Source organism: Pelodiscus sinensis, chromosome 1 (genome assembly GCF_049634645.1).
Source record: "Pelodiscus sinensis isolate JC-2024 chromosome 1, ASM4963464v1, whole genome shotgun sequence".
Lineage (NCBI taxonomy): Eukaryota > Metazoa > Chordata > Testudines > Trionychidae > Pelodiscus > Pelodiscus sinensis.
Genome location: NC_134711.1, coordinates 118,683,894 through 118,703,336, shown reverse-complemented (window position 1 = coordinate 118,703,336; position 19,443 = coordinate 118,683,894). Strand labels below are relative to the sequence as shown.

Genomic DNA, 19,443 nt, shown 5'->3' with positions numbered 1-19,443 from the left:
CTGTCAGAAGGCAGGATACTGGAATAGATGGACCTTCTTATGTTCATGTACTGGATAGGGATGTAAGCAAGTAGTCAAGTGGACTACTTTGTTCCCTTCATCTCTTGCTGTACCAGAGGCAGCAAGGGGGTGGGAACAGGAGCCAGTGCTGGGGGGAGCCCGCTTAAAAGCTGGTTCCCCCAGCACCATCTCTGCAGTGCCGCCTGCTTCCCCCCTCCCTGCCCTCCCCGCTGCTGCCTCTATCAGAGGCAGTTGAGGATGGGGAAAGAGGGAGGGGAGGCAGCTGCAAGCAAGGGCTGCTCTGGCAGAAGCCCCTGCCTGCGGGGGGCTGCCTGCTGGACCCCAAGCCTTCCTGGGCCCCCCATTAGCCAACTCTTCGAGCTACCTAGTAGTGCTGCCCTCTAATTTTTTCCACCCATTTACAGAATAAATTATGTTATGTGCACCGAGGCATGTGCAGATGTGTACCACCAGTAGAAAAACATGCTGCCAGCTTTGGGTACTCCCTTAATAAGCTGGGATGCATTTGAATCTCTCCTGGGTGGCTGCCCAAGCACTCAGGTTACAGGGAACACTGCTCCCCCGCTAGCCAGTTTCCAGAGTTCTCAGCAGCTTGCTAAGTGGGTTGCTATGGAGCCTGGTCCCCCAATACTTCTAGGCTCCCAGAGAGCATATTTCATTCTGGATATACCAAAACATTTCTACTGTGGGAATGTTTTAGTACCTCCGAAACAAAGTATTGTGGAAGTTCAGTTCTGAAAAATGTTGAGGCTTTGGCATATTTTCCTAAGTTAGGCTGAAAACTTGTCCAAAACCTCAAAATATTTTGTATAGCTAAAATTCAGTTTCCTAGTCATCTCTGCTTGATATTTCCCAAGCAACAGCAACCTACTTAGTTTTCAGGTTAAACAGTGAGTACACAGGACTTCTCAAGATCAAGCTATAAATGTTTTCTGAAGTACTAAGAGTATTTTGATTTTATTAAGTAAAGGAATCCTGAAATAAAGACAAAAAAGAAAGTAACCATTCTGAAAAGATTTTTTTTTCTTTTTTATATATGTATTTTTTTCATAATTTTATTTCCTTACATGTGTTTCTTAGTATCTCAGAACGATACACGGTTTTCCCAAACTCCAGTGAACTCAACCTCCTGGTTGACTGCAAATTGGTTATGTCCCCAGGAGTTGTACTGATTACTGACAGGCAGAGATCTGAGTGGTGGCCTTAACATCTGAAAAGGAGTAGGCAACACTAATATGTAAACTAAGGGCCTACTCCTGTTCACACTGAATTTACGTGAAGCAGATAAGGCCCCAGTTTACCTCACAGTGTAACGATCATGTTTTTGATTCAGAACAAGAGTCAAAACTCACTTTGCTTTCTCTAAAGATACATCTTCCCTTTAGAGTTAATTTGGCCTTTTACTGAGAATTGCCCCTAATCTGACTCTCAGCCACAGAAAAAAACCCTCTCGTGTGAGTGTGGCAATGAATTCAGTCTGGATCAACTGGCTCGTCCACAATTGCATGCTAAAGACCAATTGACTCTTTCTCTTGGGTTGGTAACCTATTAATTTTGTTGTGAGGCTATTATCACTCAAGTGGTGATAGTTCAGAACCCTCCCACATTCCTGCTTCCCTGCACCTCTTGGGCCAGAAGGATAGATAAATAGAGTTGTCAACCTTCCCAGTTATACCAGGAACCTCCCAGAATTTGACTTGATCTTTGGGAGGTTAATGAAGCCAAACTAGGAGATATTAGGCCACTCAAAGTCTGGTAGTGGAACTAGGCTAAAGTGGGCCCTCTGCCTGGCTTAACTGTGCACAGCTCCCAGAAGTGTGGCCATGAAGTGTGGCACACTCTGTGGCCCTTGGGGGAAAGGCTGTGGGTCTCCAAATGCTGCCTCCATCCTGACCTGAATGCCATCTCTGTAGCTCCCTTCGGCCATGAATTGCAGCCAATGGAAGCTGCAGGGGCGGTGCCTGCAGATGAAGACAATGCACGGAGCCCCCCGCAGCTCCCAAGGGCTATTGCGACTTGCAGTCACTTCCAGGAGCTGTGTGGAACCAAGGCAGGCAGAGAACCTGTCTTAGGCCCAGCTGTGTTGCTGCCCAGGAGCTGCCCAAGGTAAGCACTGCCTGGCTGGAGCCTGTACCCTCACACCATCCTGCACCCCAATCCTCTGCCCCAGCCCTGAGCCCTCTTCAGCACCTAAACTCCCTCCCAGAGCTTGTACTCCTCACCTCCTCCAACCCCCTACCCTAGCCTGGATCCCCTTCCTACACTCAAACTCCCTCCCAGAACCTGCACCCCAGCTCCCTGTCCCAGGTCAGCCCAGAGCTTCTCCCACACTCCAGACCTCTTAGCCCCAGCCCAGAGGCCACATCCCTTCCCACACCTCAACCCAGTGACAGTGCGTGAGGATAGTGGAGAGTGAGCGATAGAGGGAGGGAGGTTGGAGTGAGCAGGGCAGGGCCTCAGGGAAGGGGCAGGGTAGAGGTGGGGCAAAGGCATTTGGACTGTGTGATTAGATAGGTAACAACCCTATAGACAAAGTCTTCTACAGTTCACTTGAAAAGAATCACAGGGCAGCTCAACTTCTTATACCACAAGGAACTATGGGGCTATGCCCCAGAAATCTAAGCAACACACGGGGATGAGCATCGTATCAGTGAGGACACAGTAATTCATCTGTGGCTGTGCAGGAGCGCTGCTCACATCAGAGCTAGGATAATCCCACATCAGAGCCCATCACCCAAATTAACTCTACAGTGAAGACACCCTGACCTGCCTCCACTCCAGGGTCTCTAGAAAGGTGATAGCCTCACACTTTTCCAGCATCCTCTTCAGCATATTCCAGGGCTGGAAAATTAGGGCCTAATCTGGGGAAATATTGACCATATGCAGTTTTCCCTTGATGCTCTCTGGAGTTACAGGTCCTCAGCACCTCTCAAAATCAGACTTTAGAGTGCAGCCTTTCTTTAGTAGAGCCCAGCAAGTCAGTGGGACAGAGTCGGTTATCTTTTCTTCTCTGTTCTCTGGGGTCGGAGAGGTAGACTTTAATTGGATGGTCCATTTCTATCTCATCCAAGGAGCATTATTGCCAAAAATTTCAGAAATCCTTCACTAGTTTGAACTAATGGTTATACTTACAGATCTGTGTTTGCATTACTGAATATAATTGATTATGGGGGCCATACTGTGGATATAAATGACAGAATGTAGGCATTTAACTAAATGATTTACAGAGGCAAATTACTTAAACCATGGATTTTTCAAAGATTTGGGGGCCTGATCCAAAAAATTCCCATTAATTTCAAGGGGCTTGAATTTTGTCCTACGTGCACAAACGCTAAATAGTGTACATCTTAACAATGTGCTTTTTTTAAGAAGAAAAAGAGATAAATTGGGGTTTTCTTTCAACTGTTTGAATTTTAATTTAGGGATATGCGCTGACAAAATAATTAGAGGCATGCCATGTTAGTTAATACTGGCTGGTAAGTTGGGATAGCAAAGTTACTCAACCTTCTAAAGAATATTTTACAGTCAAAGTGTATATTCTTCACCACCTAAATCCTGTTTCTAGATAGAGAGAGAGAGAACACTAGTGATTAGACTGAAAATCAAACCATTTAGAAACACCAGAAAAGTTCAGAATTGTAAAATATTACCTTCAAAATAAGTCTGATGTTTTTGAAGAAAATGTTTATCCATCTTACACTGGAACCTAGATACAGTGATGATTTTTAAAACAAAATTTAAACAGAATTTCACTATTTGATGTGTATTCACATGAATCTAATAGGAGCTGTACACACACACACACACACACACCCACACCCATGAGCAGAATTTGGCCTTCCCAATGTAGGTTCATTATAAGCAGAGCTGAAATGTGCACATTACAATATATTGAAATGATATGGAATTTTCTTCTATTTCAATATAAGAATTATGTTGTATCTGATTTCACGGTATACCTGTCATTTAGGACCAGTCTTGACTAGGTTTTGATTGTATTGTATCTAAATAAAATGATTGCCAGTCAACTTATGTTTACATTAGCATTTGTAATCAACACAATACTATGGTCTCAATGATGCCTTAGTTTTTTAAAGGAGCTCTTGTGTAAATGGTCTTATCCACATTCTGTATCCTGGAGGTGACTGTACAAATTTGTTTAAAATGTGCCTGGAAGGGGAAACAGACAACCTCTTAAAACCCTTAACAAAGGCTTTGCTGTGAGTCGTGCTTGTGTATGTGTGTGTCATTTTCCTCATCAATATATTTTCAAATGATGATGTTCAGTCTTTGAGCTGAACAAAGTGGATTTATTTTCTTGTGCTAAGTCTTTATGGTCTCAGTTGGTATTTATAATACATTCTCTTTGCACAGGATTGAGTGCCAGTGGAAGGCAACAGAGAAGCACACTCTTCTCTCAGCTCCAAAACAGATGTCAGCCAGGGAAAGCCTATTGTATATCTTTGGGCTGTAACTGCTTTAAAATTCTGCCCCAGCTGGCTGACATTCAGCTGGTGGAAAAACTCTGCCCTTTAGGTTTGAATATCATGAGCTTTACTGCCAGATGTTTAGAGTCTGGGAAGGGGCAATTCTGAGTGTCAGTGCAATGCCTGTATAGGGATCCAGTAGTTGCAACCATTAGGAAAATACCCTGTCAGAAAAAAATACAATAATCATGGTGTTGGTTCTCAGAAGATTTGAACTTTTCTGCATGTGAACCTTCTAAGTTCAGAAGCATCAGAGGGTAGCTGAGTTAGTCTGTACAGGATAAACTTAAAAAACAACAACTGGTCTAGTAGCACTTTATGGATAATAAAACATGTAGATGGTATCATGAGCTTTCATGGGCACAGCCCACTTCTTCAGATGACCAGAGTTTTGAGTTTAGGTCTGCACATCCTGAACTCAAAACTCTGGTCATCTGAAGAAGTGGACTGTGCCCATGAAAGCTCATGATACCATCTACATGTTTTGTTAGTCTTCTAAGTTCAGTATTTGTGGAGGCAATTCTGGGCTGTTTCCAAGCCATAAAAATCCTTTTAATAAGGCCTGAAATTGTGATTAGGACAAATAAACAGTTGCTTTTGAATTAGTAAAAATATTGTAACTAGAAGTCTGCTTTGTCCAGGAGAAATGAATTGGGTTCTGGTTGTTTTGTAAATTTGAAAGTGTGTTTCACTTGCCTATGTTCAGAACTTCTATAAATTACCATCAAACACAATCAAAATGTAGTTTAGTAACTTGTGAATTGTGGCAAAAATCCAGCTTTTTTTTTTTTTAAACTTTGCTCTTGATTTTCAAAGGCTTACTTCTAATCAATCCAATGAATGAATAGATGCATTACATCTTAATTCATGTATTTATTTTTATTTAAATATTTTTAAAAGCTTAAATTATAGATCCTTGTGATATTTTAAGAAGTTATAAAATAAAAAATAACTATGCAGCGATATGTATTTAAACACACATACAACAAAAATCAGGAAATCATATTTCCCACCTTTTCCAGAATCCATTCCTCACAAAACAAAACAAGTTATATTTACACAAATACCTGAGCAAATAGATGGACTTTGAATTTAAATAACACATAAAACCCTAAGGCCAGCAAACTCAGGCTATTTGATGTCAAGGTAGGGAAACAATTCCAAAATCAAGAAGCCCGCTTTTGCTTTTCTCTGAAGATTTTTTCTGATCTCAGCTATGGATGTGTGGTGTAGGTAGAGAAAGAGATTTCTGAGTAGCCTAACCGCAAACAACCTTGGGCTTCATTGATCAAAAAGTCAGTGTAACTCATGGAGCATTAGTATCATGTTCACAGTGAGATTCTCATTGTATGTGGACCACTAGAGAGGAATCCTTATACAAAGTTCTTGAATTTGCTCCCATAGAAATCCAGAGGACTTTTGCTACTGAGTTCAATGAGACTAGATCAGGCCACAAGAGTACAAACAAAACAAGTACTCTGAACTTTCTCAGTCCCTATGGGCTCATCTACACTGGCCCCTTTTCCGAAAGGGGCATGTTAATTTCACAGGTCGTAATAGGGAAATCCGCGGGGGATTTAAATATCCCCCGCGGCATTTAAATAAAAATGTCCGCCGCTTTTTTCCGGCTTTTAGAAAAGCCGGAAAAGAACGTCTACACTGGCCCCGATCCTCCGTAAAAAAGCCCTTTTCTGGAGGATCTCTTATTCCTACTTTGAAGTAGGGTTTGAAGTAGGAATAAGAGATCCTCCGGAAAAGGGCTTTTTTACGGAGGATCGGGGCCAGTGTAGACGTTCTTCTCCGGCTTTTCTAAAAGCCGGAAAAAAGCGGCGGACATTTTTATTTAAATGCCACGGGGGATATTTAAATCCCCCGCGGATTTCCCTATTACGACCTGTGAAATTAACATGCCCCTTTCGGAAAAGGGGCCAGTGTAGATGTAGCCCAGGTAATGGAAAATGGCATTTTCACACTAGAATTCAGACACATGCACTCTTCTGCTTTCCACCAGAGCCTAAACATTAGGGAATAGCATTGAGCAATTACATAGGGAATTTAGCAGCAAAACCTACTTGCAACAGTCAACCCTGGGAATACATCCCAAAATGTCAATGCCTTAGACCAGAGGTGGGGAACCTCAGGCCCAGGGACCAGAAGCGGTCACTGGCTTCCTTCGATCTGGCTCCTGAGGCTCAAAGCCATCCCAGCATTAGGGACCCCATGCTGGCACTCCAACCACCCACTGCTCCACCAGCGGGCTGGAGCACACAAAATCTATGAGGCTGGGCCCCCTAGACTTTAGTGTGCGAGGGGAATGTGGGGAGTGTCTGTCTCCTTCTCAGATGGAGGCAGGCCCCAATTGATGTTTTGGTGAGTAAGTGAAGTGGCCCCTAACCCAAAAAAGGTTCCCCTCCCCTGCCTTAGATTCAAAGACCAATGGATGCAGCTCAGCAGAATCTTTCTTGGATTAACATTACTGTGAAAGAGGCTTGAGCATCTTACAGCACTTCTATCTATGACACACTCCATTCTGTTAATCTAAAAGTCTTGATACAATATTTGCTTTCTTGACCTGCCAGTTCAGACAGAAGAAGAGTGGGCTAAATTCATATCTGCTGCATAGGTGTTGCTAGGAATGTAAGTGACTAGTAGACTAGTCTTTTAACTAATTGTTCCCCCTGATTGCTCCTCCTGATTGAGGCAGCAAGGGGGTGAGGGGCGGGAAGCAGGAGCTGGTGCTGAGGGGAGCTGTCTTAAAAGCCGGTTCCCCCAGCATCGTTTTTGTGAGGGGCAGGGTAGTGGGGTCCGGGCACAAACCGGGAATTATTTGATTCCTGGCTCACGCCCGGTCCCAGACGCTGTGCCTCTGCTTTTTAATGTATTAAGTAGCTACCAACTCTTTAATACATTTAAAAAGCAGAAGCACAGCAGGGGGTGGGGAAGACCTAGTGCGAGCCATGAATCAGCTATCTCACGCCAGATCCCCCTGCTGCACTTCTGCTTTTTAAATGTAGTAAAAGCCTGCTAGCTCTTAATACACTTAAAAGGCAAAGCTACAGCAGGATTAGCTGCTGGGGCTGTGAGCTAACCCTGCTGCTGCTCCCTTGCTTATCGACTAATCTACTAGTCAATTAAGCTAAATTTAACATCCGTAGGTGTTGGAACTAGAGCTGCTGGGGGTGCTGCCACGCATGATAGCTTAAATTAGCTCAAATACATGGTTTCTGCTTTCAGTATCCCCACAGTAAAAATTGTTTCAGCACTTCTGATCAAGTGTAATCAAATTGTCTAGGAATGAGTTTGAGTTAATTGTCTTTTCCTTAGAGATGGTGATACATAAAGATTCAAAAATTGACAACATTCACTATAAAGATCTATACATTCACCTGGTAAAATAGACAGCTATGGTTATAGGATATTAAAATAGACTTCACCCAAAAGTTAACATGTCTCAAAAATTTGATTCATGTTTATTAAGTTTTGTAATGAGTATCTTGTGTAATTAGAAGAGGCATTTCACTTATTTAAAAATGAAGTGAAACAAAAAACACTTTAATTGGCATCAATTATTTCAAGTTTTTCAGTAATTCTTAGGAGGGAGGATTGTCTCTCCTTTTATTTTCTGACAGTATCTGTGCTTTCCTTCCCCCACACAGCCTTTTTCAAATGTTAATAAAAAGCTACCAAAATATACATGACCAAACAAGGACATCTTTTTTTCAAAAAGAAGAAATAAAAACTCAAACAAGTCATAGAACTGATTAAACCACTTTCCTCAAAGCCACACCTTTTTGTAGAGATTTTTTGACATGTGGTACTTACTGTGTGCTTTATTAATATGTAGATAATAGTATTCATTAATTCATATATTTGTGTATTGCTTGGCAGGAGTGGGATTTGTGTTTGGTGAAGTGGGCATATAGTGGGCCCAACATATGAAAGACTCACTGTGGATCTGTAATTCTGTAGCTCGGAATGTCTTGGGCTCTCCTGTACAAGCCGTCCACACTGTAAGTCCAAGATATGTTCCAAAAACCTTGGACTTATAGCGAAACAACTTAAAGCGGGGAAATTTTCATTTGCGCAAATTGGTTTTGTTTTGTTTTTGCATGACTTAACAGCGGGGAATGGGAAGACTTATAACATCGGTTCCTACAAGTGTCAACGACTTTAGTGTGGCACAGATGTATACGGGGCGACTCATAGCTGGGACACCCTGTACAGGTATCTGGGTCTGTGTGGTTTTGTATTTCAAGTGTCTTTGGTGGAGGGGTTTGAACATGTTGAGGAACCGTTTTTTATTATTTTATTTTATTTAGCTTTTCTTTCTGTGTCTGTTGTGATGTGTGCTCTGGCCTGGCCAAGCTTGAGTGCAGTAGCCAAAACTTTTGAAAATTTTAAATAGTGACAGAAAGTTCTTAGGGAGCCCCCCTCCCATGGAGCAGGGCTGGGTATCTGTGCGTGTCCCGGCTGGGGCCGCAGCTCTGCGCGCCTGGGGAGCGGCGGCTAGTTCAGCCTGCCCGGGGCGCTACGGCTCTGGGGCCGTCTGTCAGCCAGGCAGTGGGTGGGGCGCTCCCTCCTCCCCCTCCCTCTCCCTGCGGCGGAGCGCGTCGAGCGCATCCATTCGCTCGGCGCTCGGCTCGGCAGCCCCGGCCCCAGCCCCGGCCCCGGCCGTCCCCCGCCATTTCAGCCCGGCGCGCGGAGGCAGCGGCAGCGGAGTGGCCGCCGGGGGGAGGGAGCAGCCGCCCGCAGGCCGGACGGCGCGAGGCAGGTGCGGGGCCCCGGGCGGGCGGAGGGGGCGGGGTTGGGGGGGGGGGTGTAGACGCCGTGCGGAGCCGGGACCCCGGGTCCTCCAGTGGGAGCGACCCGCCCGCGCCCCCGCTGCCTGCGGGTAACGGGGCGCCCAGAGCCCAGGAGCCTCCGCCTGCCCCTCGCTGTCCCCCGGCGCCCCCTTCCCCGTGCGCCCCGCCCCGCTTCCCCGTGCGCCCCCAACCCCCTGTGGCCCCAGCGCCCTGCCCTGCTGCATCCCCTGCTCCCCCCCAGTGCCCCGCTTCCCCGTGCGCCCCTTGCCCCCCAGACCCCTGTGGCCCTAGCGCCCTGCCCTGCTGTATCCCCTGCTCCCCCCCAACGCCCCGCTTCCCCGTGCGCCCCTTGCCCCCCAACGCCCCGCTTCCCCATGCCCCCCAGACTCCTGTGGCCCCAGCGCCCTGCCCTGCTGTATCCCCTGTTCCCCCCCAACGCCCCGCTTCCCCTTGCCCCCCAGACCCCTGTGGCCCCAGCGCCCTGCCCTGCTGCATCCCCGCTCTCCCCAGTGTCCTGCTTACCTGTGCTCCTGATGGACCCTGCCCCTCATTTTCCCAGTGTTCCTACTCCTAGCACCGTGTTGCCATGTGCTACGTGCCCAGCTCTAGCTCCATCTGCCCCCCCCCCCCTTTTCCCACTGCTCTGCCCCCATGTGGCCCCTGAAGCCCATTTTTTTTTGACAGGCCCTGTCCTGGTGTGCTCTCTGCCCACCTGTATCCCCTGCTGCCTTCCCTGTATCCTCTGCCCTCTTGCCTCCTCTCTGCCCCAATGTTTTCCTGTCTCTCTGACAGCCCCTGCACATCTGTAATCACTGCCCTCCCCCTATGTATCCCCAGCACTCTGCTAAACTGTGCTTCTGACGGGCCTGGCCTTGCCCCCCATGTGGTCCCTGCCCACCTGTATCCCCTACTGCCTCCTGCAGTTCTCTGTTCCCATGTGTCTACTGCTCTGCTTTCCTGTGCCTGCCCACCTGCCCCCTGGTGTCCTCTCTGCTCTCTGTATGCCCTAGCAACCTGCTTACCTGTCCATTCTGTGTTCATTTGGTGCCCTGACAGCTCCTACCCCCCCATGAGCTTCCTGCCCACTCTTGTGCCCTACCCTGTTCACCTATGACAGCCTTTGCCCCCCTCATGTGCCCCAGGTTACCTGTGTCCCTGACAGTTTCCTATTTCCCTTGCACATCTGTGTTTGCTGCTCCCTAGAATGCCCTACAGCACCAGCCCACATGTATTTGCAGCTCCCTGCACATTTGTGCCCCCCCGCCCCCCGGGCTTGCTGTCCCTTGGGTGCCTGTAGCTGCCTGCACATCTGTGCCCCTACTGGCTCCTGTGTACCTCCAGCCCTCATTCATGTCTGTGTTCTTAAGTATCTCCCCATATGCATGCTTGTGTTCCCCTCTGTATCCACTGCACCCGTATATCACCTATAGCCTCCATTTGTCTGCTACGCCCATCTCCCCTGCCAAACTTTCCCCTACGTTTCTTGCTTCTTCCATCTCTGTATACCCCTGTGACCCTAGCTGCCACTGTGCACTATACCCTGTCCCTGCTCCCCCTGTGCCCCAAAAGCCATTACCTACATAGCCCCGTCTTTCTGTCCCTTTACTCCTATAACCTTCAAGAAACTCTACTCTGTGCCACTAGCATCATTTCCCCCCTACACCTCCATCTCATCTCCAAGAGTCCCATCACTCTCTATATTCCAGCCTCTCCTGCTTCCTACACCTTATAGACAATGCCCTCTGTACCCTTAAAAGCCCCTTTACTTTGCATCCTATATTGCGTGAGAGCCCCTGCTCCCTTTATAGCTTTTTCTGACCCCTAAACCTGATACCCTCTGAGAGCCTTTATCCCCTTGGTACCCTTAACCTCCTCTGATCTAACATCCCCATGCCCTCCTGAGAGCACCAGCACCTCTGTCTTCCCCTGAGAGCTTTGACACTCGTCCATACTTCTTACTTCCTGCTCTACTGCAGCAGAGTGGGTTTCAGTGGGGCTTTTAGACCTCTGAGCCATGTTTGAGCCATTACACCCTGTCCCTTCTCTATTCCTGGCCCCCATTCCTCTATACCACTCTGAGCTTCCCCTGTACCTCAGCACCTCTCTCTATGTTCCTTCCCAACTTCAAACACCTCTTTATCCTGAAGATCCTTGCCTCTCCTTTCTACCCAGCTTCTCACTATAACTCCTGCATGCTTTCATTGCCCTCTTCTTTGTCCCCCTCCTCTCTCTGCCCCATAGTTATGTCTTCTGGCTTCTTTCTGCTCCACCAGCCTCTTTAGGCAGATAGAGATTTTGCTGCCACTGAGTGGAGGAGGTGCTGCTGCTGGAAGGACAGGTGTGGTGCTGCTTGAAGGACAGGTGGCCAACGCCTGCCACCTCTTCAGCATGAGCCTGACACCAGCCCACAGGTCTGGGTCCCAACAATATTCTGTTGTCACATTCCATCCCTCCTACAAAATAATCACTGTGCGCTCACATAAATAGTGTGATTCCCAGCTCCCAGTGTAAGGAATGTAAATAGCCAGAGGAGCTAAGATGTTACTGAAATTTTTAGCTGTCATGCTTTTCTGTCCTACTTTATCTCTTTGCTTGTGATAGGATTTGTATCTCATTCAAGAACTTACTTACTACTATAATTACTTGTATAGCAGAATTGGCTATAATGAGCAAAGACAGTGTTCTGGTAATTTGACAAACATAATTGTATATTATTAGATGCCCCATATTATAATATACCACTCTTGCCAAGAAAAAAATCTGTGAAAGTTAATCTTAACAGGTGAGCACTGGTGGTCAGCTTTTTTGATAGTAAAATGTTTTAAAAGGTTGTATTCATATTTTAATATTAAAACTTTTTGTATAGTTTGCTCTCTTGGTTGTATTTAGCTGCTTTGTAACTTTCCAGTGAATCACTAGTGATCTTCCATTTTTAGTAATCAATTTTGTTCTGAGGCTGTGCTCTTTTGAATGGTGCATGAGTTATTTTATATTATAGTCATAACTCTAATACTGGTATCCAACAAATTGCTAAATCACTGCTCAAAATGGAGAGATCTTGTTGGCAGCAGCTTTGCCCTGCAATATTTGTCTCTTTTAGTGGATGTTTTAAAAATCTAAAGGTTACAGTATTTACATCAGTTTAGTCTTTAAGATTTCAAGCACAGGGTCCTAAATTTCTTAAATTTTCTGAAAAGAAAAGAAAATACTGCATATTATAACCTATAAGACCAGATTTTTCCAATTTATTTCCCAAGTTCCATGTAATTGTTTTTGCAATTAATGTTATTGGTTTCAGTTTGTGTTCAATAACTTATTGACAGTACCTGCACCAAATCTTTTGACTCTGAGAAATAGCATCCCTTTTAAAAAGCTTGTTTTGTGTGTGCACGTGCGCTTGCAAGAGAATGGTTTTCTCTTTCTTTAAACACTTCAAGAAAGAAACTTGGGGATGACTTTATATGTAATTGCAACCTGACTCTCTTATGCTTAATTTTACTTCTTTGTTACCAGGTCTGCTGAAAATGACGGAATACAAGCTTGTTGTTGTTGGAGCTGGTGGCGTTGGCAAGAGTGCCTTGACAATACAGCTAATTCAGAATCATTTTGTGGATGAATATGATCCTACAATAGAGGTACGCAATTTAATTTTAATAGGTTTTATGAGTTTTTTTGGCATGAGAGAGGTAGACTACTTTTTCTCCAATACTGATGTAGATTTTTTGCCTTGTATTGCTGTAATAGTCTTTGGCTTTTCTTTAACCTTTTGATTTGTATTTTGTTTAAATTTGTTTAGTGAACAATATTTCTAGCTTGTTTTAAAGAAATCTTAGATACCCATCAGGTATTTAAAGTGCTGTTCTAAGCTCAATGGACTGTCATTCCACAGCAGTGTTACAAAATCAAAAGGTAATATTCTGAAAACGTAGTTGATCAACTAACGCTTCATTCTGGGTATCAGATCTCATTTAGGACAGTCCAGTAAACCAGGAGAGGGTGTGGGTGTGTGAGAAATTGAGAGCGAGAGAAGTGCACAAAATAAGCATAACATTTGATACCTTTCTCATAATTCTTACAGAAATACTTACCTCTGAAGTTACAAGTCTCATAAATTGAATCTATAATTAAACCATGTTTCTACAAAATCAGAGGATTGTTTAAATGCCCAGGATTTAAAATAACAGGGAAATTCTACACTAAAAGCTGTGGTGTCTGGCAATAATTCCATGGAGAAGTTTGCGCTGTCTATCACTATCATTTGTCAATAATAGTGCTAGAACTTCTAGGAATGCCGAATTCATTCAGAATGTTATAACATATAAAGTTCCTTAGAAAAGATGCAAACCTCATAGAAGATGTGACTAATGGTATTTATTTGTATTCTAAAAGCTTGCAAACTAGCTGCACAGGATTACTTCAGCATTATGTTGTAGTCCACAGTTGAGGAAATCATAGTTGTAATGTTTTGAAGGAAAGAAATGCCTACATTTCTACCTACATAAAGATCTCATCACTTAGCCACAGTAGCATTCTTCTAAATGAGGGGTGGAAACCTAAGGCACTGGGGACTGGATGCAGCCTCCTGCTTGCCTGGATCCGGCCCCTGAGTTTTGGGGCTTTCCCCCAGCATTGGGGAGACCACGCTGTGGATCCAGCCCCTTGTTGTCCCTGCATGGTGTGGGAGCACACAAAATCTGCTAGCTTGGGCCCCCCATGGCTCTGATGTGTGAGAGGAATGTGGGAGTGTCTTTTTTCTCAGTCGAGGACCACATCAGTGAGGATTGTTTTTTTCTTTTCACTTGTGTGTGGCCCCTGACTGATTTTTCTATTGGTCAGTGGCTTCTGACCTAAAAAAGGTTCCCCACTCCTGCTCTGAATATTACTTTGATAAATATTTTTGTGTGAATGCATGTCCTAAGTATCTTTTTTGTCTCTTAAATAGTAAATCTTTAGGCCAGGGATCTGACAAATAGAATAAAAATAAATTGTAGTTGAGGTTGTAGACAAGGAATCTTTTAGAATGGCAATAGGCAACCTAAGAAAAGCTGTCACAATTGGATGTTACACTGCTCCTTTCCTGTAACTGGATCTGTAAGGGCAGAGCCCAATTCTAATGAATAGGGCTCCTTAAGTGTGCTGTTTGCACAGATCCATTTGTGGGTTCAAGGTGTAAGTCAAAGAACAATAGCCATACAGAGTTTAGGTGTGGGTAAACACACAGTGAGAACATAGATGGTAAATTTGTCTTGCTTTAGTAGATGATACTAGAACAGTGAAATAGCATTATTTTCACTGCTACAGTATCAGTATCTTTTATAATATTACATTTGTAAAAAAGTTTAAACATTTGAGTCCATTATTATACAGACCTTTGAAATTATTAGTGTCTGAAAAAGATATCTATAAAATAAAACCTGTAAAATTTCAGTATTGTGAAAGAAAATATTTTTTGTGCCTGTCAGCATCAATACTATAAAGAAGTACCTCTGTATGAATTACTTTCCATAACATATGTAAGTATTATTTTGTGTCTGTAATGTATGATCTATGTGGACAAGGCTTCAGGCCTCCATAAAATTCACTTCAGGCTTATCTACTCTCACACTTATGCCTAAATAACCAAAACAGTTTCAGGGATCAGCTTAGTTAAATCAGTGTACTATAGTTTGATTTACATAAGTTTGTATGTAGACCAACCCTTATAAACATGGGCTAATATACTGAAGCAGTTTGACTAGTGCCCTCTACTGGTCAAATATTTTATTTTATATGCAGAATGTATTACTGCTTATTAATTTTTTGACATTTAAAAATATGTAAACATTTTATTCAGTGTTCTTTAGGGAAAAAAGCCTAGTCATCCAAGTGGGCAATCCCTGAAATATTCAGCTAAAGCTTGAAAGTTGTTGAGGGTGGGATTTAAAAATCTTGTATGTCAAGAAATCAAAATCACTTTCAAATATTTTATCCTGTTTCTAAATCTCTTGCCTAGAGTCCTTTAATAAAGGTGTAAATAGAGAATTTTTTAGCAAGTTTCTAACATAACCATGGTTTGGTTAAGAGCGATTTAAAAAAAAAAAAGTTATATACAGTGTACAAATATGCATTTTTACAGTTGTGAACAAACAGTGAAGGTGGTTGACTTTATGGCTTGTGAAAGGCAAGTAATAACAGATTTAATAAGTAGTATAATGAAAACAAAGGCTTTTGATGTAAATTACAGAATCCAGTTTTCAGGAAAAAAAATACAAACGGACTTCTGTAATGGTTCTTAGCATAGCAGTATCTGGTGACTTGTGTGTTTGGTTTTTGTTAAACTTATGGCTGCTACTATGGGTTTCCCTTTCTTATTTAATTGATGTATTATTGTGCTGGGTTCTCGAACCATGGTGTTGCCTGTCCCTCTCATTTGTGTGTGTTCTCTTAATTCACAGTGGCACTGTTTGGCCTTTTCTGAAATCCAGTCTGTCTCGCCGTAAGTGAGTAGGAACTCAGCCTTCACTTGGAGCACACACAGTAGAAGGGCACTTCCTGGTTTTGCTGTGGTGTTTTGGGGCAGTGGTTCAAGTCCATTAATCTAGGCGTAGAATTTTTTTTTAGAACACACAAAGGCAGAGTCAGTTGAAAGACTACGTATAAGAGAGTATTTTAATGTGCATATGAATCAGTTGTGCCTTTTCTATGATGCATTTCTCTTCTTGCCCCCTCAAACACTTCAAATCCTGTTTCTGATCATGGAAGATGGGGGGGTTTCTTTTCATTTTTGGGACTTGGGGGAGGAAGGATTTCTGCACTGTCTGTTGCTGCAAGGCTTAGTTCCTTCAAGCACTTCTTATTGCTCTGGCAAACAAGATGCAGTGCTATACTATCGTGTACCAGCCCCTTGGAGTGGGAGACAGTTAATTTCCTCATGGGGTAGCCGAGTTAGTCTGTAACAGAAAAATTTAAAAAACAGAAAACTTAAAAAACAACCAATAGTCTAGTAGCCCTTTATAGATTAACAAAACATGTAGATGGTATCATGAGCTTTCGTGGGCACAACCCATTTCTTCAGAAGACCTGTCATTTGAAGAAGTGGGTTATGCTCACGAAAGGTCATGGTACCATCTGCATGTTTTGTTAGTCTTTAAAGTGCTACTAGACTATTGGTTGTTTTTTAAGTTTTTCCGGTTAATTTCCTGTAAGGCCTAAGTCTGTAGTAGTCTGCTCAAGGAAATAATGGAGAGTATGCCTTTTACATGTGAGAACAGTGTTCTGAGTTGTCCCTAAAGAGTTTCTCAAGGTAACCATTCATCAGATTGATCTCCTTTCCCTATGGTTCCTTCACATAGGGTACATACACAAGTGTGTTGTACGCTGGGCACGGAAGGAAATCTTATGCTGCTTATGTGCCACAGATCTCCAAAGGGGTAGGCATTGAGTGTAAAGCTAACAGGTCTCTTTTTGGCTTGGAATGAAGCAGTCATTTGGGCCCTACATATGTCTTGTTTTGAAGGATGGCAAGGTTTGGATGCAAAGCCTATTTAAGTTCATTGGCTGGCAAGGGAACTCATGTTGACTTTAATGGTCTGTGGATGATGCTCTTAAGAGTGGGGAGTTTCCTGTGCTTGTACATGACATTAAAAACTGGTCAAACTTTCTGCAGAAATCTAGTCAATATTATGAGAGCTCTGAGAGGGAGTACCTTTGGAGCAAAAGTTTTATGATGCAGGTGTGTGGAGTTAGAAAATATTAATGTAACAGATGTGTGGAAAACTTTAGCTCAATCATTTGTCTATATAACCTGCATTTTTAACTGTTAGTGTTTTCATTAGAAACCCCATATTTTAGGAACTATAAAGTTTGCATTAAAATAAGAAGGTTTTTTAAACTGGAAAAAATGGCTGAGCTCTTTTTCTTGACATTAATTTCTTAAAGTAAGAGTGGAGGTATAGCTCTGTTGGTCCCAGAATATAACACTAGCGTTGCAAGGCAGTATCTTTTATTGGACCAGCTTCCGTTGTTGGAAGGTACAAGATTTTGAATTAGAGTTCTTCAGGTCTGGAAAGTTTCTTTCTCTTGACATGAAGAATTCTCTGTAGTTCAAAGTCTTGTACCTTCTATCACTGGAAATTGGTCTAATATAAAATGTCACCTTCTGTACCTTGTCTTGAGGTAAGTGTTTTTCTTTTGGTATACATAGCTCAGCTTTGAAGTTTTGCCTCCTTTGGAGAGGTAGTGAGATGTAAAGGACCAATTAATATGATTCATGATGAGCAAAAGTGTATTTTCTCACAGTTTCTCAAGTAAAGATCACATGAATACAGAAATAACTAAGGATTTTGTTCTCTTTTGATATCAGTGAACTGCCAAAGGTGGCTCTGGTGCTTTATCATTAGCTTGGTGATGAAACTAAAGGCAGAACATGGCTGCTCAGTCTTTCAGTTTAATGGGAACCGAACATTGGACTCTGGATGTCTTAACATTCCACAACAGGAAAATAGTGTTTAAGGTTAAGTTAAAATTTTCTTGGACTTGAAGGTTTGTTGCAACCTTATCGATATTTAAACAATGTTTGTGTGTTTTTTAAAGTAGGTTTACTAAAGTAGGTGTTTTGTCACTTAACTTTGCACATAAGCAAAATAAATATTCCAAAGTGATATGAAAACCGGTACTTTATTGTAAAGGAACATGGTCAGCTTAAAGTCACATTTGTGCTTCAATTAATTTGTGGTATAGTTACAAATGTCTTCTAGGATCAAGATAAGTAAGAGACAAGACTCTTTCAGTTCAAGAAGGAGACCAAAGACAGAGTAAGCCCACTGGTCAGTGAGGAGGGAGAAACAGTAACAGGAAACTTGAAAATGGCAGAGATGCTTAATGACTTCTGTGTTTCGGTCTTCATCGAGAAGTCTGAAGAAATGCCTAACATAGTGAATGCTAGTGTGAAAGGGGTAGGTTTAGAAGATTTAAAAAAAAAATCACTTGGAAAAGTTAGATGCCTACAAGTCATCAGGGCCTGATGAAATGCATCCTGGAATACTCAAGGAGCTGATAGAGGAGGTATCTGAGCCTCTGGCTTTCATCTTTGGAAAATCATGAGAGACTCCAGAAAACTGGAAAAGGCAAATATAGTGCCCATTTATAAGGGAAATAAGAACAACCCAGGAAACTACAGACCAGTTAGTTTAACTTCTGTGCCAGGGAAGATAATGGAGCGTGGCAAGGTGATAGGGAAGGTGGCAAGGTGATAGGGAACAGCCAGCATGGATTTGTAAAGAACAAATCATGTCAAACCAATATGATAGCTTTCTTTAATAGGATAACGAGTCTTGTGGATAAGGGAGAAGCGGTGGATGTGGTATAGCTAGACTTTAGTAAGGCGTTTGATACGGTCTTGCATGATATCTTATAAATAAACTGGGCAAATACAACTTAGATGGGGCTACTATAAGGTGGGTGCATAACTGGCTGGATAACCGTACTCAGAGAGTAGTTATTAATGGTTCACAATCCTGCTGAAAAGGTATAACGAGTGGGGTTCCACAGGGGTCTGTTTTGGGACTGGCTTTCTTCAATATCTTCATCAACGATTTAGATATTGGTTATAGAAAGAACGCTTATTAAGTTTGCAGATGATACCAAGCTGGGAGGGGTTGCGACTAATCTGGAGGATAGGGTCATAATTCAAAATGATCTGGACAAATGGGAGAAATGGTCTGAGGTAAACAGGATGAAGTTTAATAAAGACAAATGCAAAGTGCTCCACTTAAGAAGGAACAATCAGTTTCACACATACAGAATGGGAAGCGACTGTCTAGGAAGGAGAATGGCAGAAAGGGATCTAGGGGTTATAGTGGACCACAAGCTGAATATGAGTCAGCAGTGTGATTCTGTTGCAAAAAAAAAAAAAGCAAACAGGATTCTGGGATGCATTAGCAGGTGTGTTGTGAGCAAGACATGAGAAGTCATTCTTCCGCTCTACACTGCGCTGGTTAGGCCTCAGTTGGAGTATTGTGTCCAGTTCTGGGCACCGCATTTCAAGAAAGATATGGAGAAATTGGAGAGGGTCCAGAGAAGAGCAACAAGAATGATTAAAGATCTAGAGAATATAACCTATGAAGGAAGGCTGAAAGAATTGGGTTTGTTGGAAA

The 19,443-nt window shown here is 43.1% G+C and overlaps 1 protein-coding gene across 9 annotated transcripts in view; it reads left to right on the top strand.

Annotated features, from left to right (window-relative positions):
* KRAS (KRAS proto-oncogene, GTPase) overlaps window positions 1-19,443 on the top strand; it is a 208,257-nt gene that overhangs the window by 149,882 nt on the left and 38,932 nt on the right. For 5 of the 9 annotated variants that reach the window (XR_012896020.1, XR_012896019.1, XM_075898628.1 and 2 more), the window contains exons 1-2: window positions 9,121-9,275; window positions 12,824-12,945. Coding sequence is in view for 7 of the 9 variants with exons in the window: in XM_075898628.1 (XP_075754743.1) it covers window positions 12,835-12,945 (111 nt within the window). In the remaining 2 variants the exon portion in view is untranslated. Of the gene's footprint in view, window positions 1-9,120; window positions 9,280-11,569; window positions 11,722-12,823; window positions 12,946-19,443 lie in introns of those variants that run through there. The other 4 variants (XM_075898656.1, XM_075898672.1, XM_006127662.4 and 1 more) reach the window with 4 other exon arrangements.